General features: G+C 43.7%; 1 protein-coding gene across 1 annotated transcript; it reads left to right on the forward strand.

Moving 5' to 3' along the window:
* The first annotated feature begins 2860 nt into the window (after positions 1 to 2860).
* On the forward strand, positions 2861 to 21944 carry LOC109887181 (CD81 antigen). The gene is made up of 8 exons (XM_031832949.1): positions 2861 to 3123; positions 5647 to 5761; positions 12423 to 12520; positions 17228 to 17302; positions 17677 to 17790; positions 18130 to 18231; positions 19899 to 19982; positions 20057 to 21944. The coding sequence occupies exons 1-8, from the start codon at positions 3058 to 3060 to the stop codon at positions 20120 to 20122; spliced, it is 720 nt and encodes a 239-aa protein (XP_031688809.1). The 5' UTR covers positions 2861 to 3057; the 3' UTR covers positions 20123 to 21944.
* The last annotated feature ends 5681 nt before the right edge of the window (positions 21945 to 27625 follow it).

Below are 27625 nucleotides of genomic sequence, written 5' to 3' on the forward strand. Positions count from 1 at the left end.
GCCGGTCCTGGAAGTGGCTACTCAGGAACCTTCCCAGCTCCTGGTTCATCCTCTCCACCTGCCTGTTAGACTGAGGCTTATACCCGGAAGTGAGGCTGACGTGACCCTGAGCTTCTCCATGAAGGCTTTCCATAACCGTGATGTGAATTGGGGGCCACGGTCAGACACGATGTCCCCCCGGAAGGCCATAATGCTGGAAGAACAGTAGGAACAGTAGGGAAACCAGATGGAACTCAAGAGGGGGCGGGGAAAGCAGGTCCTCCGGCATTCGGGTGCCCAGTCCGTGATTCTCATCCTTGACCATGAGATGGTGGGGTTATGGAGTTGGAACCATGGGAGGCCGAGGATGATCAATGTGAACTGGTGCACTAATGATGAAGAAGGGAATGTTTTCCAGATGAATGGACTCTACGGTGAGGGTGAGTGGTGTGGTGATGTGTGTGATGGTTCCGGATCCTAGTGGTTGATTTATCAAGGGCTTGGACTGGAAACGGAGAGGAGAGCGGGAAAGAGATTATGTTCAGAGAGGAGGCAAGGGTGTGGTCAATAAAGTTCCCGGAGAAACTGGAATCCACTATACCCTACCTACCACTATACCCTACCTACCACTATACCCTACCTACCACTATACTCTACCTACCACTATACCCTACCTACCACTATACCCTACCTACCACTATACCCTACCTACCACTATACCCTACCAACCACTATACCCTACCTACCACTATACCCTACCTACCACTATACCCTACCAACCACTATACCTACCAACCACTATACCCTACCAACCACTATACCCTACCAACCACTATACCCTACCAACCACTATACCCTACCAACCACTATACCCTACCAACCACTATACCCTACCAACCACTATACCCTACCTACCACTATACCCTACCAACCACTATACCCAACCTACCACTATACACTACCAACCACTATACCCTACCAACCACTATACCCTACCAACCACTATACCCTACCAACCACTATACCCTACCTACCACTATACCCTACCTACCACTATACCCTACCAACCACTATACCCTACCAACCACTATACCCTACCAACCACTATACCCTACCTACCACTATACCCTACCAACCACTATACCCAACCTACCACTATACCCTACCAACCACTATACCTTACCAACCACTATACCCTACCAACCACTATACCCTACCAACCACTATACCCTACCAACCACTATACCCTACCAGCCACTATACCCTACCAACCACTATACCCTACCTACCACTATACCCTAACAACCACTATACCCTACCAGCCACTATACCCTAGCAACCACTATACCCTACCTACCACTATACCCTACCAGCCACTATACCCTACCAACCACTATACCCTATCAAACACTATACCCTACCAGCCACTATACCCTACCAACCACTATACCCTACTAACCACTATACCCTACCAACCACTATACCCTACCAACCACTATACCCTTCCAGCCACTATACCCTACCAACCACTATACCCTACCAACCACTATACCCTACCAACCACTATACTCTACCAAACACTATACCCTACCAACCACTATTCCTTACCAACCACTATACCCTACCTACCACTATACCCTACCAACCACTATACCCTACCAGCCACTATACCCTACCAGCCACTATACCCTACCTACCACTATACCCTACCAACCACTATTCCCTACCAACCACTATACCCTACCTACCACTATACCCTACCAACCACTATACCCTACCAGCCACTATACCCTACCAACCACTATACCCTACCAACCACTATACCCTACCGACCACTATATGACTCAGCTATTCCTGACTTCTATAGCCTATAAGATGATAAGAGAGCCAAGCCCTGCTGTCCATGTCTATACCACTTGGTGGGCATCACCCTGCTCTACCACCCTCACCACTTGGTGGGCATCACCCTATGCTACCACCCTCACCACTTGGTGGGCATCACCCTGCTCTACCACCCTCACCACTTGGTGGGCATCACCCTGCTCTACCACCCTCACCACTTGGTGGGAATCACCCTATTCTACCACCCTCACCATTTGTTGGGCATCACCCTGCGCTACCACCCTCACCACTTGTTGGGCATCACCCTGCTCTACGACCCTCACCACTTGGTGGGCATCACCCTGCTCTACCACCCTCACCACTTGGTGGGCATCACCCTATTCTACCACCCTCACCACTTGGTGGGCATCACCTTATTCTACCACCCTCACCACTTGGTGGGCATCACCCTGCTCTACCACCCTCACCACTTGGTGGGCATCACCCTGCTCTACCACCCTCACCACTTGGTGGGCATCACCCTGCTCAACCACCCTCACCTCTTGGTGGGCATCACCCTATTCTACCACCCTTGCCACTTGGTGGGCATCACCCTGCTCGACCACCCTCACCACTTGTTGGGCATCACCCTATTCTACCACCCTCACCACTTGGTGGGCATCACCCTACTCTACCACCCTCATCACTTGGTGGGCATCACCCTGCTCTACCACCCTCGCCACTTGGTGGGCATCACCCTGCTCTACCACCCTCACCACTTGGTGGGCATCACCCTATTCTACCACCCTTGCCACTTGGTGGGCATCACCCTGCTCGACCACCCTCACCACTTGTTGGGCATCACCCTATTCTACCACCCTCACCACTTGGTGGGCATCACCCTACTCTACCACCCTCATCACTTGGTGGGCATCACCCTGCTCTACCACCCTCACCACTTGGTGGGCATCACCCTACTCTACCACCCTCGCCACTTGGTGGGCAGCGCCCTTCTCTCCATGTCTATACCACCTCAGTCTCCAGTCTGGCTTACACACTCATTAGTAGAAGGAGGAGTTTTTCGAGTAGAAGGAGGACAGACCTCGAGTTCCTCTGTCACAGATGTTAAGTTGCTATAAAGGAGGAGAATCTCTTAACGGTCCTTCTTCTTAGAATCTTGGACATAATCTTGGTATCACGCGTGCACCTTAATAATTAATTTATCTTTTTAAGAACGGACCTGAACACTCGAGCATCATGCCAGTAGTGGGCTGCACATTGTGCATTAAATTCATGCTATTTTTCTTTAATTTTGTTTTCTGGGTGAGTTGAGACTTTTTAAAAATGTTTTTTAATTTATTTATTTTTTATCTCGTAATTTTTAAACGATGTTACTTAATATGGATTATTATCGACACACTTCTTCAATCTGTGGTCGATAAAAGTGCATCTTAAATGTTACTTTTAGCTTGTTATAGAACTGTTGTGATTACCAACCTGTCTATTTCAGATCAGCCACAGAGTATCACTGAGGTACTGATGAGCTCCTATTCAATACTACTTTCATATAGGTATATATCCTATGAGACTATATCACAAACTGTTATATCGTGTGAGGTTCTCTCGTAGGATAGGCCTATATTTTTCAATGATCCAACTGAAGATTTAACCGTGTGAAAACTGTAGTGGCTCAAAATAGTAAGCCTGTCCTAAAGGAGATACCATACACTTTTCAATAAGTCACTTTTCAATAATTCCCTACACAAAACACATACAATCCAACAACAATTGGATTGTAGAATTTATATATTGAGACATAAAAGCCTAGTATTTTACTGTTGCTCACAACAGAAACTTGGAGATAGTTTGTGCGTGTGTGTGTGCTGTAGTAGGAAGCATGCGAGTGTGACTCCATCCAGTTTTTACCAGATGTTCCAGGCAAATGGGGAGCAGACCTGCATGGTTTCAAATAGTACTTGGAATCATTCCGATACTTTCAGCGCTTGCTTCAGTCTGCCTGATGAGCCAGGAGGACTGGGTATGCTTTTTTTAAAAGCTATTCTATTATTTCCATTGCACCAAATATTCTCAATCAAACATAGTAAAAAGTATTTGAAATGTTTTCAATTACCATTTGAACCCAGGTCTGATTTGGAAGATTGGGGGGAGGGACTATTTCTTTTTATTGACATTTCCTTTGTTCCTACATGCTTCCTTTTTCAAATGAACTGCAGTAGCTAAGATGTTGTGACTCTAATGGTTTGCTCAGGTTCAGGCTCAAATGAAGAGTCTCGTTCCAAAACTCTATATATCCATTTTCAGAAATGGTGGTAAATTAGCTTTTTATTGTTTTGAAGAATTTAGGAAGTAGATTTGGCGTGTTTTTTCACTATATATAATCATCGCATGGGGTTGTTCAATGACGGACACAAATTGATTTGAAATATATCACTTGATGGTTTCATTTCAGAGAGTCAAATAATCATGTTTGTTTGCAAAAAAAGCTATATATCTGCCTCACTCTCAGAGAAATAAGTAGCACTGCTAGGTTTTACACAGTCAAATGGAACAATTAACTACATTTTCAATAAAGAACTGTACAAATGATATAAATATATATATATATATTTTTTTTTAAATGAATCAATACATTAATATGAGATCTGTGTGTAAAACATTTACATTTGACATTTCTAATTTAGCAGATGCTCTTACCCAGAGTGCCTTACAGTCAGTGCATTGATCTTAAGATATCTAGGTGAGACAACTACATATCACAGTCTAATATACAGGATATAAAACATTCCATTACAGCTAAACAATCGATATACAGTATAGTGTTTTGCAAAACATTATTATTTTAATACTTTTAATAATTATTTTTTATTTTAATACACATCTAAAATCTATAAATAAAACATCCTGAGAACAGTAATATTTTTTACACACACACATATGAAGGTACCCATAAGCAATCATTTCTTACGGAAAAAAACAACAACAAAAACAACAAACAAAAATTGTTGGATACAGGGTTTTGGATATAAATCCCTCAAATGTAGGATTACTTTTAGTATGATGTAGTCTACGGTCAAAGTATGTTGACTTGGTAGTGTTGAGGCTAGAGAGGCTTGTTGCAATCATTGTTTCCCCCTCTTGCTTTTTATTCAACCCTATTTTAGGGGGGGGGGGGGGGGACTCCTTATCATTAAAAGTCACACAGCATATCCTGGAGCCTAGCTTCTCTGTGATTTACTGTTTTTTTTTACTGGTGAGCTGCTAGAATGGCAGTCTCTCTCTCTATAACTCTCTTCACGCTGGGGATTCGATTTCCTGCTTATTTGGAGAGGACAACGGAGCCACAAGCTAGGTTTTCACCAACACTGACAAAGGGTGACTGTTGGAGAGGGTGACTGTTGGAGAGGGTGACTGTTGGAGAGGGTGACAGATTGGAGAGGGTGACTGTTGGAGAGGGTGACTGTTGTCACAAAGTGCTTTATAGTACCCCCCCCCCACACCCCTGGCATAGACCCCAAAGAGCAAGCAGGGGTACAGCAGAGAAGACAAACTAACCGGAAGACTGTGTAAACTGACTCTCTCTCTGTCTGTCTGTCTGTCTGTCTGTCTGTCTCTCGCTCGCTCGCTCGCTCTGTCTGTCTGTCTGTCTGTCTGTCTGTCTCTCTCTCTGTCTGTCTGTCTGTCTGTCTGTCTGTCTGTCTCTCGCTCGCTCGCTGTCTGTCTGTCTGTCTGTCTGTCTGTCTGTCTGTCTGTCTGTCTGTCTGTCTCTCGCTCGCTCTCTGTCTGTCTGTCTGTCTGACTCTCTCTCTCTCTCTCTCTCTCTGACAGTTGGCTGGAGGTGTGATATTGGGAGTGGCTCTATGGCTTCGTCATGACAACCAGACCAGCAGTCTTCTCATGCAGCAGTTTGAAGATCAGCAGGCTCCCAGCACCTTCTATATCAGTAAGTATCTACAAACCATTTCAATATTGTTGTTGTTTCAATATCTGAGTGTGAACCCTGGGGTGTGTTGGGTTGTGTCCCACCCCTAAGGGTGTGTTGGGTTGTGTGTGTGTCTCCCAGGTCCTGCAGAGTCAAGGTCTACTGAATTATTTCACCCATCACTTACTTCTCTCTCAGCCTCTTCTACCTCTGACCCCTAGTGCACACTTAAAAATACACATGGTAATATACAGTACATGTTAAATATATATGGTAATATACAGTACATGGTAAATATATATGGTAATATACAGTACATGGTAAATGTACATGGTAATAAACAGTACATGGTAAATATACATGGTAATATACAGTACATGGAAATGTAGACAGTATTATACAGTGCATGGTAAATGTAAGTGGTAAATATATATGGTAATATACAGTACATGGTAAATGTACATGGTAATATACAGTACATGGTACATATACATGGTAATATACAGTGCATGGTAAATACACATGGTAATATACAGTACATGGTAAATATACATGGTAATATACAGTACATGGTAAATGCACATGGTAATATACAGTGCATGGTAAATACACATGGTAATATACAGTGCATGGTACATATACATGGCAAATATACAGTACATGGTAATATACATGGTAATATACATGGTAATATACAGTACATGGTAAATATACATGGTAATATACAGTGCATGGTAAATACACATGGTAATATACAGTGCATGGTAAATATACATGGCAAATATACAGTACATGGTAATATACATGGTAATATACAGTACATGGTAAATATACATTGTAAATATACATGGTAAATATACATGGTAATATACCGTACATGGTAATATACCGTACATGGTAATATACCGTACATGGTAAATATACATGGTAATATACAGTACATGGTAAATATACATGGTAATATACATGGTAATATACAGTACATGGTAAATATACATGGTAATATACATGGTAATATACATGGTAATATACAGTACATGGTAAATATACATGGTAATATACATGGTAATATACATGGTAATATACATGGTAAATATACATGGGAATATACATGGTAATATACAGTACATGGTAAATATACATGGTAATATACAATACATGGTAAATGTACATGGTAATATACAGTACACGGTAAATGTCCATGGTAATATACAGTACATGGTAAATATACATGGTAATATACAGTACATGGTAAATATACATGGTAATATACATGGTAATATACATGGTAAATATACATGGTAATATACAGTACATGGTAAATGTACATGGTAATATACAGTACATGGAAAATATACATGGTAATATACAGTACATGGTAAATATAAATGGTAATATACAGTACATGGTAATATACATGGTAATATACATGGTAAATATACATGGTAATATACAGTACATGGTAAATATACATGGTAACATACAGTACATGGTAATATACAGTACATGGTAAATACACATGGTAATATAGAGTACATGGTAAATGTACATGGTAATATACAGTACATGGCAAATATACAGTACATGGTAATATACATGGTAATATACATGGTAATATACAGTACATGGTAAATATACATGGTAATATACAGTGCATGGTAAATACACATGGTAATATACAGTGCATGGTAAATATACATGGCAAATATACAGTACATGGTAATATACATGGTAATATACAGTACATGGTAAATATACATTGTAAATATACATGGTAAATATACATGGTAATATACCGTACATGGTAATATACCGTACATGGTAATATACCGTACATAGTAAATATACATGGTAATATACAGTACATGGTAAATATACATGGTAATATACATGGTAATATACAGTACATGGTAAATATACATGGTAATATACATGGTAATATACATGGTAATATACATGGTAATATACAGTACATGGTAAATATACATGGTAATATACATGGTAATATACATGGTAATATACATGGTAATATACATGGTAATATACATGGTAAATATACATGGTAATATACATGGTAATATACAGTACATGGTAAATATACATGGTAATATACAATACATGGTAAATACACATGGTAATATACAGTACATGGTAAATATACATGGTAATATACAGTACATGGTAAATGCACATGGTAATATACAGTGCATGGTAAATACACATGGTAATATACAGTGCATGGTAAATATACATGGCAAATATACAGTACATGGTAATATACAGTACATGGTAAATGTCCATGGTAATATACAGTACATGGTAAATATACATGGTAATATACAGTACATGGTAAATATACATGGTAATATACATGGTAATATACATGGTAAATATACATGGTAATATACAGTACATGGTAAATGTACATGGTAATATACAGTACATGGAAAATATACATGGTAATATACAGTACATGGTAAATATACATGGTAATATACATGGTAAATATACATGGTAACATACAGTACATGGTAATATACAGTACATGGTAAATACACATGGTAATATAGAGTACATGGTAAATGTACATGGTAATATACAGTACATGGTAAATATACATGGTAATATACAGTACATGGTAAATACACATGGTAATATACAGTACATGGTACATGTACATGGTAATATACAGTACATGGTAAATGTACATGGTAATATACAGTACATGGTAAATGTACATGGTAATATACAGTACATGGTAAATACACATGGTAATATACAGTACATGGTAAATATACATGGTAATATACAGTACATGGTAAATGTACATGTTCTGAACGTTTTCAAAGGTCTGTGTGTTGGCTTCTTCTATTTTGTTAGTTTTGGTAGTAAAAATGTACACACTGTACGCCCATTAATTCAAACTTCTCCACTCCCATACTTACCGCAGCTAAGTGTACAGAGAGGATAAAACTATTTTTATGTCAGAGAACATACCAACCCAACCCAGCAGGGCTCACTGATGATTGGAAGGGTACGGCGGCAGGGTAGGCCCACCCAAAGGAACATCAAGAGAGGCTTTCTTCTCTCCTACCCCTCAAACACACGCCCTTGCATAATTCAAATAAACCTTGTACATCTGGGCTTGTTGTAAATTAGAGTTGAGAGAGGATGTTTTTAGCTTGCCTGGAACACCAAACTGGTGTTTATGTAGGAGAATATATAAATAAACACCGACTCCTAGGCTCCCCTCCTACCAGACCAGCTGAACTAGTTAGTTATTGCTGCAAGGGCAGTGTGTCCGAGCTTTCTCAGACTGTGTGTCTTGGGGAAGTAATCTGTAATTGTCGTCTGTCTTTTTGTGAAGGTGGACTCTGTAGTTGATTCGGTCAGACTAGTGGGTGGAGAGGGTTGAAGAAATGCCGCTGATGATTAAAGCCTTGATGTTGACCTGCTATATGTCATTAAAAAAAATGTGAAAACAGAATATTTGATTGGCAGAATCATTTGAATCTGGGGTTATAGTTATCAACTATTAATCAAATAATGTACACAACATGCAGCATGGTCACCGTGTGTGTGTGTGTGTATGTGTGTGTGTGTGTGTGTGTGTGTGTGTGTGTTAGTGTGTGTGTGTGTGTGTATGTATTTGTGTGTGTGTGTGTGTGTGTGTGTGTGTGTGTGTGTGTGTGTGTGTGTGTGTGTGTGTGTGTGTGTGTGTGTGTGTGTGTGTGTGTGTGTATGTGTGTGTGTGTGTGTGTGTGTGAGAGAGAGAGAGAGAGACAGACTCCGTGAGCATAGTCTTGTTATTGAGAAAGCCTGTCTTCTGCCTATGGCGACCTATGTGCCCAATGCCCTCAAAATGAGGTGGAACCTGACCTGCACTTCTTATTCTCCTGCCAAATCCATGACCACATTACAGACACACATTTCACACAGACCCACAAAGAATTTGAAAATAAATCAAACCGTGATAAACTCCCATATCTGTTATGCGAAATACCGCAGTGTGCCATCACAGCAGCAAGATTTGTGGCCCGTTGCCATGAGAGAAGGGAAACCTGCGGAGAAACCTATATTTATGTGTCTATAGAATAAATGTCTATTTTCTTTTAAAACTTTGGTTTCCCATGTTTCCCATGACAATAAAGCCCTTTGAATTTAATTGAAATTGAAAGAGCGAGCTAGAGAGAGAGAAATAGAGGGGAGAGAGAGAGGGAAAGAGAGAGAGAGAGGGAAAGAGAGAGAGCGAATGACAGAGAGAGAAAGAGAGAGGGAGAAACCGAGAGAGAAAGAGACAGAGAGACAGAGAGCGAGAGAGAGACACACACACTGAGAGATACTGTAACGGCGTTCTTCGTTTGTTGAAAGAGAGTCGGACCGAAATGCAGCGTGGTGGTTAATCATGATCTTTAATGAAATAAACGACGATACATGAAATAACTTATAAATACAAAAAACAACAAACGGAACGTGAAACTTATTACAGCCTATCTGGTGAACACTACACAGAGACAGGAACAATCACCCACGAAAGACAAAGCGAACTCAGGCTACCTAAATACGGTTCCCAATCAGAGGCAACGAGAAGCACCTGACTGCTGATTGAGAACCGCCTCAGGCAGCCAAGCCTATACAACACCCCTAATCAGCCGCGATCCCAAATACTACAAACCCCAATACGAAACACAACACACAAACCCATGTCACACCCTGGCCTGAACAAATAATTAAAGAAAACACTAAATACTAAGACCAAGGTGTGACAGATACAGGTGAAGTCAGAAGTTTACATTCATTTTAGCCAAATACATTTAAACTCAGTTTTCACAATTCCTGACATTTAATCCTTGTGAAAATTCCCTGTCTTAGGTCAGTTAGGATCACCACTTTATTTTAATGATGTGAAATGTCAGAACTTCTGTGTGAAATGTTAAACTTCTGACCAATTAGCCTATCAGAAGCTTCTAAAGCCATGACATAATTTTCTGGAATTTAAAGGCACAGTCAACTTAGTGCATGTAAACTTCTGACCCATTGGAATTGTGATACAGTGAATTATAAGTGAAATAATCTGTCTGTAAACAATTGTTGGAAAAATGACTTGTGTCATGCACAAAGTAGATGTCCTAACCGACTTGCCAAAACATTAGTTTGTTAACAAGAAATTTGTGGAGTGGTTGAAAAACGAGTTTTAATGACTCCAACTTAAGTGTATTTAAAGGAAAGAGGGTGCCATTTGAAGGAAAGAGGGTGCCATTTGAAGGAAAGAGGGTGCCATTTAAAGGAAAGAGGGTGCCATTTGAAGGAAAGAGGGTGCCATTTGAAGGAAAGAGGGTGCCATTTGAAGGAAAGAGGGTGCAATTTAAAGGAAATATGGTGCAATTTGAAGGAAAGAGGGTGCCATTTGAAGGAAAGAGGGTGCCATTTGAAGGAAAGATGGTGCCATTTAAAGGAAAGATGGTGCAATTTGAAGGAAAGAGGGTGCCATTTGAAGGAAAGAGGGTGTCATTTAAAGGAAAGATGGTGCCATTTGTGACGTAACCCTTTATTGTATAGCATTCACAGGCGGTCACAGAGCTACAGTAACTATCCAGTGAAAAGAGAATCAACACTCCAGTGTTTCAGGAAGGCAGTACACACTCTGACTGGTGTGTGTGTGTAAATTACCCTGCGGTGAAGGAAATCAGGTGCTCCTATTTCCTGGAGTTAGACGGTGCTGGAGGTCAGAGGTTAAAGTTCACTGAGGAAAGTTGTTTTTGTAGGGTTTAATACCGGTAACCAGTGTCCAGAGCAGAAACCGTTAGATCCATCTGTATTTTTCTACAGATTGTTTTTACTGGTATTATGTGCTTTAAAACAGCATGTCCAGTTTGAACAGAAACAGCAGGATTACTGGGAAGGCCTTGCACATTTCTCAGAAAGGACAAGATTAGGTAGATTTTCCTGAAAATATTTAACTCAATCGTTTCTGGGGAGAGGGGAGGGAGGCATGTCCTGCCTTGGTCTGCATTGGTGTGTGTGTGTGTGTGTGTGTGTGTGTGTGTGTGTGTGTGTGTGTGTGTGTGTGTGTGTGTGTGTGTGTGTGTGTGTGTGTGTGTGTGTGTGTGTGTGTGTGTGTGTGTGTACTAACTCCTCCCTTTCAGTCAGGACGGATCTGGGAAGTTGATGTCTTTCTGTTCCAGTAACAGAATGTTACAGGATGTCCGCTTCGTCTCAGACGTCGTGTCACTGGGACCACGTCAGGGAGACACCAACGACTCCATCACAACAGTTGGGTTTTGTGGAGGTTGACTACCATCTGGTGGTGTGCTCTCACATACACTTTCCATATCTCACAAACTTGTCGAAACTCTTATCTCCTTATCTCCTTATCTCCTTATCTCCTCTCCTCTCCTCTCCTCTCCTCTCCTCTCCTCTCCTCTCCTCTCCTCTCCTCTCCTCTCCTCTCCTCTCCTCTCCTCTCCTCTCCTCTCCTCTCCTCTCCTCTCCTCTCCTCTCCTCTCCTCTCCTCTCCTCTCCTCTCCTCTCCTCTCCTCTCCTCACTTCACTTCACTTCACTTCACTTCACTTCACTTCACTTCACTTCACTTCACTTCACTTCACTTCACTTCTCTTCTCTTCTCTTCTCTTCTCTTCTCTTCTCTTCTCTTCTCTTCTCCTCTCCTCTCCTGTTCTCTAGGTGTGTACATCCTGATAGCTGTGGGAGCTGTGATGATGTTTGTAGGGTTTCTCGGTTGCTACGGTGCCATCCAGGAATCTCAGTGTCTTCTTGGAACGGTGAGTGAGTGACCACTAGAGGGAAGCAGGACACCGCAAATATGTCAGGGCATACCTCTAAAGCTCTATACACATGGGACCAGTTTTACTACCTAACGTTGGTTATGTAGTTGAGGTACATGATGCAGAGCATGAGTAGTGGTGAAGCTGGACGAGAGATCGGGGATCCGGCCTGCTGAAGCAGCTGGTAACAGAGGTCCAGTCATCCGGCCTGCTGCAGCAGCTGGTAACAGAGGTCCAGTCATCCGGCCTTCTGCAGCAGCTGGTAACAGAGGTCCTGTCATCCGGCCTGCTGAAGCAGCTGGTAACAGAGGTCCGGTCATCCGGCCTGCTGAAGCAGCTGGTAACAGAGGTCCAGTCATCCGGCCTGCTAAAGCAGCTGGTAACATTGGTCCAGTCATCTGGCCTGCTGAAGCAGCTGGTAACAGAGGTCCTGTCATCCGGCCTGCTGAAGCAGCTGGTAACAGAGGTCCAGTCATCTGGCCTGCTGCAGCAGCTGGTAACAGAGGTCCGGTCATCTGGCCTGCTGAAGCAGCTGGTAACAGAGGTCCAGTCATCCGGCCTGCTAAAGCAGCTGGTAACATTGGTCCAGTCATCTGGCCTGCTGAAGCAGCTGGTAACAGAGGTCCAGTCATCCGGCATGCTGCAGCAGCTGGTAACAGAGGTCCAGTTATCTGGCCTGCTGCAGCAGCTGGTAACAGAGGTCCGGTCATCTGGCCTGCTGAAGCAGCTGGTAACAGAGGTCCGGTCATCTGGCCTGCTGCAGCACCTGGTAACAGAGGTCCAGTCATCCGGCCTGCTGCAGCACCTGGTAACAGAGGTCTCTGAATCCTTTCCAGCAACTTGTGTCCAACAATACACACACTGACCAGTGGAAGGAGGGCCAAGATTACGTTATCCCTACACTGAATGTCACCAACTGCTGCTGAGGGGGCGATGTAGGTGGGTGAGGGTATGATGCTGTCTTTCAAGACCCCAGAACTGGGGGAATCCACGGCAGTAGGAAGAAAGGCGATGTTCACAATATGTGTAAAAGTGTCGCGTGCGTCCTCCCTGGCAGGGGTGAGATCAACGAGATGGGCTGATTTTGTTTGGACCAATCGATTTCCCAAAAGGCTGCTGATGGTCTCTATACACGCTGCCAATTGATACAAGGACAGCTGACCTCCAATAGAGGATAATACATGCGGCGATAGCCACCAACAGGCATCTGGTCCACCTGGATCCTAGTCTTGGGGAGGGTTGTCCTCAGTCTGAGTTGCTAGCTCATCTTTTTATCCTATGTCCCAGACTGGTGTGGCTGTTTACACTATTAACCAGCTGGTTCTTTGCCTTCGGGGAGGTCTGGGGACTGTTTACACTGTTAACCAGCTGGTTCTTTGCCTTCAGGGAGGTCTGGGGGCTGTTTACATTGTTAACCAGCTGGTTCTGTGCCTTCGGGAGATCTCGGGGCTGTTTACACTGTTAACCAGCTGGTTCTTTGCCTTCGGGGAGGTCTGGGGGCTGTTTACACTGTTAACCAGCTGGTTCTTTGCCTTTGGGGAGGTCTGGGGGCTGTTTACATTGTTAACCTGCTGGTTCTTTGCCTTCGGGGAGATCTGGGGGCTGTTTACACTGTTAACCAGCTGGTTCTTTGCCTTCGGGGAGGTCTGGGGGCTGTTTACACTGTTAACCAGCTGGTTCTTTGCCTTCGGGGAGGTCTGGGGGCTGTTTACACTGTTAACCAGCTGGTTTTTGGCCTTCGGGGAGGTCTGGGGGCTGTTTACATTGTTAACCAGCTGGTTCTTTGCCTTCGGGGAGGTCTGGGGGCTGTTTACATTGTTAACCAGCTGGTTCTTTGCCTTCGGGGAGATCTGGGGGCTGTTTACACTGTTAACCAGCTGGTTCTTTGCCTTCGGGGAGGTCTGGGGACTGTTTACACTTTTAATCAGCTGGTTCGATGCCTTCGGGGAGGTCTGTGGGCTGTTTACATTGTTAACTAGCTGGTTCTTTGCCTTCGGGGAGGTCTGGGGGCTGTTTACACTGTTAACCAGCTGGTTCTTTGCCTTCGGGGAGGTCTGGGGGCTGTTTACATTGTTAACCAGCTGGTTCTTTGCCTTCGGGGAGGTCTGGGGGCTGTTTACATTGTTAACCAGCTGGTTCTGTGCCTTCGGGAGATCTCGGGGCTGTTTACACTGTTAACCAGCTGGTTCTTTGCCTTCGGGGAGGTCTGGGGGCTGTTTACACTGTTAACCAGCTGGTTCTTTGCCTTTGGGGAGGTCTGGGGGCTGTTTACATTGTTAACCTGCTGGTTCTTTGCCTTCGGGGAGATCTGGGGGCTGTTTACACTGTTAACCAGCTGGTTCTTTGCCTTCGGGGAGGTCTGGGGGCTGTTTACACTGTTAACCAGCTGGTTCTTTGCCTTCGGGGAGGTCTGGGGGCTGTTTACACTGTTAACCAGCTGGTTTTTGGCCTTCGGGGAGGTCTGGGGGCTGTTTACATTGTTAACCAGCTGGTTCTTTGCCTTCGGGGAGGTCTGGGGGCTGTTTACATTGTTAACCAGCTGGTTCTTTGCCTTCGGGGAGATCTGGGGGCTGTTTACACTGTTAACCAGCTGGTTCTTTGCCTTCGGGGAGGTCTGGGGACTGTTTACACTTTTAATCAGCTGGTTCGATGCCTTCGGGGAGGTCTGTGGGCTGTTTACATTGTTAACTAGCTGGTTCTTTGCCTTCGGGGAGGTCTGGGGGCTGTTTACACTGTTAACCAGCTGGTTCTTTGCCTTCGGGGAGGTCTGGGGGCTGTTTACATTGTTAACCAGCTGGTTCTTTGCCTTCGGGGAGATCTGGGGGCTGTTTACACTGTTAACCAGCTGGTTCTTTGCCTTCGGGGAGGTCTGGGGGCTGTTTACACTGTTAACCAGCTGGTTATTTGCCTTCGGGGAGGTCTGGGGGCTGTTTACACTGTTAACCAGCTGGTTCTTTGCCTTCGGGGAGGTCTGGGGGCTGTTTACATTGTTAACCAGCTGGTTATTTTCCTTCGGGAAGGTCTGGGGGCTGTTTACATTGTTAACCAGCTGGTTCTTTGCCTTCGGGGAGGTCTGGGGGCTGTTTACACTGTTAACCAGCTGGTTCTTTGCCTTCGGGGAGGTCTGGGGGCTGTTTACACTGTTGACCAGCTGGTTCTTTGCCTTCGGGGAGGTCTGGGGGCTGTTTATACTCTTAACCAGCTGGTTCTTTGCCTTCGGGGAGGTCTGGGGGCTGTTTACATTGTTAACCAGCTGGTTCTTTGCCTTCGGGGAGGTCTGGGGGCTGTTTACACTGTTAACCAGCTGGTTCTTTGCCTTTACGGAGGTCTGGGGGCTGTTTACATTGTTAACCAGCTGGTTCTTTGCCTTCGGGAAGGTCTGGGGGCTGTTTACATTGTTAACCAGCTGGTTCTTTGCCTTCGGGGAGGTCTGGGGGCTGTTTACACTGTTAACCAGCTGGTTCTTTGCCTTCGGGAAGGTCTGGGGGCTGTTTACATTGTTAACCAGCTGGTTCTTTGCCTTCGGGGAGGTCTGGGGGCTGTTTACACTGTTAACCAGCTGGTTATTTGCCTTCGGGGAGGTCTGGGGGCTGTTTATACTCTTAACCAGCTGGTTCTTTGCCTTCGGGGAGGTCTGGGGGCTGTTTACATTGTTAACCAGCTGGTTCTTTGCCTTCGGGGAGGTCTGGGGGCTGTTTACATTGTTAACCAGCTGGTTCTCTATCTTCTGGGAGGTCTTGAAGCTGTTTACACTGTTAACCAGCTGGTTCTTTGCCTTCTGGGAGGTCTTTAAGCTGTTTACACTGTTAACCAGCTAGTTGTCTGCCTTGGGGGAAGTCTGGGGGCTGTTTACACTGTTAACCAGCTGGTTCTTTGCCTTCGGGGAGGTATGGGGGCTGTTTACATTGTTAACCAGCTGGTTCGTTGCCTTCAGGGAGGTCTTGAAGCTGTTTACACTGTTAACCAGCTGGTTCTATGCCTTCTGGGAGGTCTTGAAGCTGATTACACTGTTAACCAGATTGTTCTCTTCCCATCTGTTTGTTAATGAAGTATAGTTTGATGATTGAGTTGCCCATCATGTAGCTCAGTTGGTATAGCAAGGCGCTTGAAATGACAGGGTTGTGGGATTGTTGCCAGTGGACCAGTTATGATATGTATATTTTTTTACAAGCATTTCGCTACACCCACACAAACAATCTGCTAAACATGCATATGTGACAAATAAAATGTGATTTGATTGGTACAGGGGGGTATTGTGCTCTGTCAAGGAGGAGGGAGATCTGACATTGTGTTGTTATATCCAGCTGGTACTTTTTAAGCATGACATCTGAGGGCTGAATGGTTATGTGAGGTACTCACTGTCTGTCTGTCTGTCTGTCTGTCTGTCTGTCTGTCTGTCTGTCTGTCTGTCTGTCTGTCTGTCTGTCTGTCTGTCTGTCTGTCTGTCTGTCTGTCTGTCTGTCTGTCTGTCTGTCTGTCTGTCTCTCTCTCTCTCTCTCTCTCTCTCTCTGTCTCTCTCTCTCTCTCTCTCTCTCTCAGTAACAAGCCCTCCAGCTCACTCTCTCATGGTCCAATCATTTTAGTGTAAAATCAAGTTAGATTTTGGCCCTCAGTAAAGTAGAATAATGTAAAGCCCTGAGATTACATTTATACCTTATTATAAAAGGTTGACAAATGAACCGTTTATGTTTGTTTCTCTTTCAGTTCTTTTTCATGTTGGTGTGCCTGTTCGTCTGTGAGGTGGCTGCTGGGATCTGGGGATTCAGTAACCGAGACACAGTAAGACACTAGATCACACCCTAACTCACACAGTAGGACACGAGATCACACCCTAACAGACCCCCATCCACACATAGAGACCCCCATCCACACACACAGACTCCCATCCACACACACCGACCCCCATCCACACACACCGACCCCCACCCACCCACACCGACCCCCATCCACACACACACAGACTCCCACCCACCCACACCGACCCCCATCCACACACACACAGACCCTCATCCACACACACCGACCCCCATCCACACACAGAGACCCCCATCCACACACATACAGACCCCCATCCACACACACAGACTCCCACCCACCCACACCGACCCCCATCCACACACACACAGACCCTCATCCACAGCCTTCTGTTCCAGATCTCCAAGGAGATGATAACCTTCTATGACGAGGCGTACATCAAGTCCGTGGAAGTCGTAGACTCTCCCAGCAAAACAGCTGCTATCAAAGTCCTGGAGGTGTTCCACGAGACCGTAGGTCACCACTCTCACCAGCATCCTATACGTCTGTTAACTTGTCATAGTGGTAATCTAGTCATGTGATCATATGGCGGTAGTTGGTTGACAATATATCTGTCATTGATGAGAGAAATAGATGCACGGCTGATTTACAGAGTTATTTCAGTGGGGTCTTTTAATGTTTGTTACAATACCTCTATGAAATGTGTTCTCCTCAATGTGATAGTTGTTGTGTGATGGTTCGGTAGCACATTACGGGAGGGCTGGGGGGGGAGAGAAAAATTGCCAATCAATCAATGAATCAATCAAGAAATGGCATGACTAATCGGTTGTCTCTACCTGTGTTTTCGTTAGCTGGACTGCTGTGGTAAAGGAGACGACTCCCCCTTATTCGCACAAGTAACCGGAGCCCTGTGTCCCAAGAAGAGCCTGGAAGATGCCCTGCTGAAACCTTCGGTACAGTACACCGGTGGTAGTCGGTGCCGTTTCAGATGGAGAACAATAACGTCTTTAATGATTATTTCTATTACAGCATATTGGTTGACTTTCCAAGCCAAACCTTCATTACATAAACACTAACCACTACAGACAGCCTACTGTACATTGTTGTCACCATATTAGTTAACACCATAGTCAACATAGCTACTAGAACTAACACGTTAGTAAACCCGATGGCAATACATTTATAAAACCGAAAGTTGACCTTGACTTGAAAGAGTTCCAGTGTTGGATAGCCAGCTAGGTAACATAGCATCCCTCTTTGTTTGATAGCCATAGCCCGCTAGCTAACATAGCATCCCTCTCTGTTTGATAGCCATAGCCCGCTAGCTAACATAGCATCCCTCTCTGTTTGATAGCCATAGCCCGCTAGCTAACATAGCATCCCTCTCTGTTTGATAGCCTTAGCCCGCTAGCTAACATAGCATCCCTCTCTGTTGGATAGCCATAGCCCGCTAGCTAACATAGCATCCCTCTCTGTTTGATAGCCATAGCCCGCTAGCTAACATAGCATCCCTCTCTGTTGGATAGCCATAGCCCGCTAGCTAACATAGCATCCCTCTCTGTTTGATAGCCATAGCCCGCTAGCTAACATAGCATCCCTCTCTGTTGGATAGCCATAGCCCGCTAGCTAACATAGCATCCCTCTCTATTTGAGCCGGGGATTTGAGTAGGCTAAACTAGCCAGTTGCCGTCACTTAGCTAAGTAAGTGAAAGTTTAAAAAAAATATATATATCTATTTAAAAACAAAATATATCTCTCTATCGGTCTTGTTTCTCCTTCATTTTTAAAGAAACAAATTTGTTCAAGACTGTTCAACTATTCTCTTTCTCTCTCTTTGAGTCAACTATCACCCAAAAAAAATTGCACCGCAGTGCTAGCTAGCAGTAGCTTATGTTTTCAGTAATAGATTCATTCTCTGTTCCTTTGATTGGGTGGACAACATGTCAGTTCATGCTGCAAGAGCTCTGATAGGTTGGAGGACGTCCTCCAGACGTTGTCATAATTACTGTGTAAGTCTATGGAAGGGGGTGAGAACCATGAGCCTCCTAGGTTTTGTATTGAAGTCAATATACCCAGAAGAGGACGGAAGCTAGCTGTCCTCCAGCTACACCATGTTGCAGTGGGTTTTAATCAATTATTTGATGACATGTGAACATATTTAGTATAGTTTTATCTAAAAAGGATAACTTACATTTTTATTGTTTATGTAATTCACTGAGGAGGATGATCCTCCACTTCCTCCGCCGAGGAGCCTCCACTGCAGTACACACACATCCATGTAAAATCACATGACAAAAATCACATGTCAAAAATCACATGAGGCAGACAGGTGGTTTTCTGCTTTTGTAACAAGCTAGATTAGAACCTGGGTCTCCAATATTTGCTCAAATTGAGCTGTAATTTAAGATTTGTTTTATAGAGATAAGGAATGGCAGTACAGAATTTGCAATTCCATATGTGTAAACACTGCTACTTCAATATTGTCAACACGTGAGGAGAATAACACCATGTATTATATGAATGAATGCTTTATATGGCACAGTAGTATGCAGGAGGGGGAAAAACAGCAGTTTAAATGAAGGTCCTGATACCCTCTGGCTCTGTGTTCCCTTCCCACTAGAGCTGTCATCTGAAACTGAAGGATCTGTTCTCTGAGAAGCTCTACCTGATTGGTCTAGTTGCCCTGGCGGTCGCTGTCATCATGGTGAGTAGTGTTACCGTGGAGACGCGCCTGGACAGCTGTTGGACTTCCTTTGTTGATGTTGATTTTCATTCTAGATCTTTGAGATGATCTTCACCATGGTTCTCTGCTGTGGGATTCGCAACGCCGCCCCAGTGTACTAGAACCTCGGAACCCTACTAGAACCACGGAACCCTACTAGAACCAAGGAACCATAGAACCGGAGAACCACGGTGGAGGGGCTCAAATGTACACAAATCCTCTACAGATCGAAGTCATCGAAGGGGATTGAAAATGTTACGTGTTGTAGTTCCTGGTTACTTCTTTTTATATTGCAGAAGTATGTACATTTCTATCAGTATTATAAATAGAGACTAGATTTTATTACAGTATTTTCTATGTTTTAACAATACTCCTAATAAGCATTTCACTACACCCGTAATAACATCTGCTAAATATGGGTATGCGACCAATAAAAATTGATTTGACTGTTTGAGTCTGTCGATGACCAACAGACATTCAGCATCTCTCTAATGCTAAACTTTTGACTATTTTCTTGTTATCTTTGAGCTTTTTGTATGTTTTCCGTGAAGTGCTTTTCCAAGGTTTTGTATGTTTTCCAGAAGTGCTTCTCCAAGGTTGTATGGTGTATAAACTGTACACAATCATTGTGTGAGTCCAAAATGACACCCTGTTCCCTTATGGTGCACTACTTTTCACCTCAAGGTCCATGGGGCGTCAGTAAACCATTGTGCACTACATTGGGAATTGCCATTTGGGAGTAACTCACAGATAGCTTGACAAACAGGGCTTTAGTTAGAACAGTGCTCACTGGTACAGAGTACCAACATCTCACATTTCCTACAGCTTGAGTACAGTACTGGCAACGTCTTATAGAATATTAACTCTAATATACAGAACACACCTACTCATTCAAGGGTTTTTCTTTATTTTACTATTTTCTACATTCAAATCCCCGAGCTGACGAGGTAAAAATATGTCGTTCTGCCCCTGAATAAGGCAGTTTAACCCACTGTTCCCCGGTAGGCCGTAATTGAAAATAAGAATTTGTTCTTAACTGACTTGCCTAGTTAAATAAAGGTTAAAATAAATTTAAAAAATACAAGTGAAGACATAAAAACTATGAAATAACACATAATAACACAGCTGGTTGAGAGAATGCCAAGAGTGTGTAAAGCTGTCATCAAGGCATTTGGTGGCTACTTTGAAGAATCTCAAATATAAAATATGTTTCGATTTGTTTAACACTTTTTTTGGTTACTTCATGATTCCATATCTGTTATTTCATAGTTGTGATGTCTTCATTATTATTCTACAATGTAGAAAAATAGTTACAGTGAAGAAAAACCTTGGAATAAGTTGGTGTTTCCAAACTTTTGACGGGTACAGTATATATATATATATATACACCGGACAGAACCTTTGCTTATTCAACTTCAAGCACTGCCTGCCTACCAACCACTAATAAAATAGCACCCTATTCCCTATATAGTGCACTACTTTAGACCAAAGCTCGCACCCTATTCCCTATATAGTGCACTACTTTAGACCAGAGCTCGCACCCTATTCCCTATATAGTGCACTACTTTAGACCAGAGCTCGCACCCTATTCCCTATATAGTGCACTACTTTAGACCAGAGCTCGCACCCTATTCCCTATATAGTGCACTACTTTAGACCAGGGCTCGCACCCTATTCCCTATATAGTGCACTACTTTAGACCAGGGCTCGCACCCTATTCCCTATATAGTGCACTTCTTTTGACCATAGTTATATGGGGCCCTGGTCTAAAGTAGTGCACTATATAGGGAATAGGGTGCCAGGCCGTCCTTCCCTCCTCCAAGATAATGGCGCTAACAGGAATGGCCATGCATAGTAAAGCTATAAGGATCTAATTCATAATGAACCACAACTAAATTATGCAAATTTATACTTCTATTAAAAACCTTTTTGTCTGTTTCTCTATGTATTTGTTGTGGTTTGTTTGTTATTGTGTTATGTTGTTCTAAGTTTTATTTTCACTCTTGACCACCAGAGGGCAGAGTCCTATTGGATGGCACTGCTGGTGCTTCTTGCATGTTCTCTGCCCCTTCGGTGACCACGAATTTAATTCACTTTCGATTTTGTTCTACCATTCAGATCAGAGTAATGAGTAAAGATCATTTAAAGTATGTAATAAGTGTCTAAATAAGCAATAAGGCCCGATGGGGTGTGATATATGGCCAATATACCACTTCTAAGGGCTGTTCTTACACGCGATGCAATGCTGGGTGCCTTGGCCATATACCACAAACCCCTGAGGTGCCATATTGCTATTATAAACTGGTTACCAACGTAATTAGAGCAGTAAATAGTAATTTGTTGTCATTCAGGGCTCAAACCACCCAGTTTATAATATTCAACATACCACGTATTTTAGAACAATTTCCAACCAAGTCCAACCAACATAACTACCAAGTGTGTCACTGCCCTACCAAGCAAAATGTGTCACTGCCCTACCAAGCAAAACATGTCACTGCCCTACCAAGCAAAATGTGTCACTGCCCTACCAAGTAGAACGTGTCACTGCCCTACCAAGTAGAACGTGTCACTGCCCTACCAAGTAGAACGTGTCACTGCCCTACCAAGTAGAACGTGTCACTGCCCTACCAAGCAAAACGTGTCACTGCCCTACCAAGTAGAACGTGTCACTGCCCTACCAAGTAGAACGTGTCACTGCCCTACCAAGCAAAATGTGTCACTGCCCTACCAAGTAGAACGTGTCACTGCCCTACCAAGCAGAATGTGTCACTGCCCTACCAAGTAGAACGTGTCACTGCCCTACCAAGAACGTGTCACTGCCCTACCAAGTATAACGTGTCACTGCCCTACCAAGTAGAACGTGTCACTGCCCTACCAAGTAGAACATGTCACTGCCCTACCAAGCAAAACGTGTCACTGTCCTACCAAGTAGAACGTGTCACTGCCCTACTAACCAAAACATGTCACTGCCCTACCAAGCAAAACGTGTCACTGCCCTACCAAGTAGAACGTGTCACTGCCCTACCAAGTAGAACGTGTCACTGCCCTACCAAGCAAAACGTGTCACTGTCCTACCAAGTAGAACGTGTCACTGCCCTACTAACCAAAACATGTCACTGCCCTACTAACCCAAACATGTCACTGCCCTACTAACCAAAACATGTCACTGCCCTACTAACCAAAACGTGTCACTGCCCTACTAACCCAAACATGTCACTGCCCTACTAACCAAAACATGTCACTGCCCTACTAACCCAAACATGTCACTGCCCTACTAACCAAAACATGTCACTGCCCTACTAACCCAAACATGTCACTGCCCTACTAACCCAAACATGTCACTGCCCTACTAACCCAAACATGTCACTGCCCTACTAACCAAAACATGTCACTGCCCTACTAACCCAAACATGTCACTGCCCTACTAACCCAAACATGTCACTGCCCTACTAACCAAACATGTCACTGCCCTACTAACCAAAACATGTCACTGCCCTACTAACCAAAACATGTCACTGCCCTACTAACCAAAACATGTCACTGCCCTACTAACCAAAACATGTCACTGCCCTACTAACCCAAAACATGTCACTGCTCTACTAACCAAAACATGTCACTGCCCTACTAACCAAAACATGTCACTGCCCTACTAACCCAAACATGTCACTGCCCTACCAAGTAGAACATGTCACTGCCCTACTAACCAAAACACCAAGCAAGAAGGTAATAACTGCTCATTTGGTCGAATGTTTTGTTAATGTCATTTCTTTTTCTACATTAATCATGTGGACAAGTATCCTGCCTCTATTGTATTGTATTCAGGAGAAAATGGAGGTCATGTTAGCAGTGACTGCACAAAGTTACTGTTAAACCAAGGTAAATAAAAGCTATTTTTCTCAGTTCCACACTATGAGCAGTTACTGCCTCTTTGCTTGGTAGGGCAGTATAGTATGTCATTTAAAAATCACATGCTTGATTCATCTCTCAGACTTGTTGGTACCCACCTCTATTCTCAATCCTCAATAGGAGTGTCTGCTCAACCCCACAAAGTACTGCTCGTCCCGAACCTTGGGAAGGTGTACCAACGCCCATTAGGTACCAACAGATACAACTACTGGAGACCCTCTCTGCTCCGCTCCAAACTGGTTTAGTGTACCTGTCCGCGCACACACACACACACACACACGCATACATGCACACACACACACGCACACGCACGTACACACACATACACACACGCACGCATGCACGCACACACACGCACACGCACGTACACACACATACACACACACAGACACACACGCACGCACATACACACACACACAAACACACACACACACACGCATACATGCACACACACGCACGCATGCACGCACACACACGCACACGCACGTACACACACATACACACACACAGACACACACGGGCGCACACACATACACACACACACAAACACGCACACACACACGCACACACACACACACACACTCACACACACACACGTACACACATACACACACTCACGCACACACGTACACACACACACACACACAAACACACACACACGCACGCACGCACACACACACGCACACACGTACACACACACGCACACACGTACACACACATACACACTCACAGACACACACGCACGCACACACATACACACACACGCACGCACACACGTACACACATACGCACACACACACAAACACATGCACACACACACATACACACACGTACACACACACACAAACACGCACACAAACACGCACACACTCACGCACGCACGCACACACACGCACATACATACACTCTCTCTGTGTCAGTTATTCCCTCTCATCAGCCATCAGTTCTACAACCCCAGTTAAATGTCAGGAGCCAACTAATCTCTCATGGACCGATATAGCCATAACATAGCTGACATTTTTTTTTTTCTGGGTTGCCGAGATGACGAGCCGATTTACCACAGGAACTCTAACCAAGATTACCCTGAGAATAGAGTAAAACATTTTTACTTGTTTTGGGCCCCCGGGTGTCGCAGTGGTCTAAGGCACCGCATCTCAGTGCAAGAGGCGTCACTATAGTCCCTGGTTCGAATCCAGGCTGTATCACATCCGGCCATGATTGGGAGTCCCATAGGGTGGCGCACAATTGGCCCAGCCTCGTCCGGGTTTGACCGGGGGGGGGGGGGGTAGGCCTTCATTGTAAATAAGAATTTGTTCTTAACTGACTGGCCTTAGTTAAATATAATGTTAAATAAATCAAATAAGTAAAAATGTGTGTCCTGTAAGCATTCCAGTTGTCGTGGTTACGGTATGTAGAAGTTAGTAACATCTCAACTGGGTGTCTCTCTCTCTCTGTCTCTGTATTAAAACACAACATCAGGATGTATGGATCAGCAGTGTAAATATTGACAACCATCTTAGCATTAATTCAGAACCTTTGATTATTGTTATTATTTATTATTTATTACTTAATAATTCTGTATCATCATATATACATATATCATATATCATGTATATACATACAGTGCCTTGCGAAAGTATTCGGCCCCCTTGAACTTTGCGACCTTTTGCCACATTTCAGGCTTCAAACATAAAGATATAAAACTGTATTTTTTTGTGAAGAATCAACAACAAGTGGGACACAATCATGAAGTGGAACGACATTTATTGGATATTTCAAACTTTTTTAACAATCAAAAACTGAAAAATTGGGCGTGCAAAATTATTCAGCCCCTTTACTTCCAGTGCAGCAAACTCTCTCCAGAAGTTCAGTGAGGATCTCTGAATGATCCAATGTTGATCTAAATGACTAATGATGATAAATACAATCCACCTGTGTGTAATCAAGTCTCCGTATAAATGCACCTGCACTGTGATAGTCTCAGAGGTCCGTTAAAAGCGCAGAGAGCATCATGAAGAACAAGGAACACACCAGGCAGGTCCGAGATACTGTTGTGAAGAGGTTTAAAGCCGGATTTGGATACAAAAAGATTTCCCAAGCTTTAAACATCCCAAGGAGCACTGTGCAAGCGATAATATTGAAATGGAAGGAGTATCAGACCACTGCAAATCTACCAAGACCTGGCCGTCCCTCTAAACTTTCAGCTCATACAAGGAGAAGACTGATCAGAGATGCAGCCAAGAGGTCCATGATCACTCTGGATGAACTGCAGAGATCTACAGCTGAGGTGGGAGACTCTGTCCATAGGACAACAATCAGTCGTATATTGCACAAATCTGGCCTTTATGGAAGAGTGGCAAGAAGAAAGCCATTTCTTAAAGATATCCATAAAAAGTGTTGTTTAAAGTTTGCCACAAGCCACCTGGGAGACACACCAAACATGTGGAAGAAGGTGCTCTGGTCAGATGAAACCAAAATTGAACTTTTTGGCAACAATGCAAAACGTTATGTTTGGCGTAAAAGCAAGACAGCTCATCACCCTGAACACACCATCCCCACTGTCAATCATGGTGGTGGCAGAATCATGGTTTGGGCCTGCTTTTCTTCAGCAGGGACAGGGAAGATGGTTAAAATTGATGGGAAGATGGATGGAGCCAAATACAGGACCATTCTGGAAGAAAACCTGATGGAGTCTGCAAAAGACCTGAGACTGGGACGGAGATTTGTCTTCCAACAAGACAATGATCCAAAACATAAAGCAAAATCTACAATGGAATGGTTCAAAAATAAACATATCCAGGTGTTAGAATGGCCAAGTCAAAGTCCAGACCTGAATCCAATCGAGAATCTGTGGAAAGAACTGAAAACTGCTGTTCACAAATGCTCTCCATCCAACCTCACTGAGCTCGAGCTGTTTTGCAAGGAGGAATGGGAAAAAAATTCAGTCTCTCGATGTGCAAAACTGATAGAGACATACGCCAAGCGACTTACAGCTGTAATCGCAGCAAAAGGTGGCGCTACAAAGTATTAACTTAAGGGGGCTGAATAGTTTTGCACGCCCAATTTTTCATTTTTTTGGTTAAAAAAGTTTTAAATATCCAATAAATGTCGTTCCACTTCATGATTGTGTCCCACTTGTTGTAAATTCTTCACAAAAAATACAGTTTTATATCTTTATGTTTGAAGCCTGAAATGTGGCAAAAGGTCGCAAAGTTCAAGGGGGCCGAATACTTTTGCAAGCCACTGTAGATATATTTACCTCTTAATATAATTGTTATAGATGTGATAGAGATGATTAAACATACCATCAACAAGTACACAATCTAGTACAAAATTTGTACAAAATCTACCAACCTTATCTAGAGGTTTAGACCTCGTGGAGTAACAGCTATTGGGCTGACACTCTCAGGGACCCAGGTTCAAGTCCCGATAACAGCTATCCCCTGAATTCACCACAATACTGTAGGTGGAAAAAAGCACCAGACCCGGAAACTCCCCCTCCTATAAATCTCCCTCTGTCACAGATGCTTGCACCCTCCTCTCCTCACCCTCGACCACTCACTTTCCTTGACTCTTTTGTACTACATGGTCTCTCTGAGTCAACACCCTGTAGTGGATGGTCTCTCTGAGTCAACACCCTGTAGTGGATGGTCTCTCTGAGTCAACACCCTGTAGTGGATGGTCTCTCAGCTACTGTTCCTCTGAAGTCTGTTCTGGGC

This window comes from Oncorhynchus kisutch, linkage group LG10, assembly GCF_002021735.2.
Source record: "Oncorhynchus kisutch isolate 150728-3 linkage group LG10, Okis_V2, whole genome shotgun sequence".
Lineage (NCBI taxonomy): Eukaryota > Metazoa > Chordata > Actinopteri > Salmoniformes > Salmonidae > Oncorhynchus > Oncorhynchus kisutch.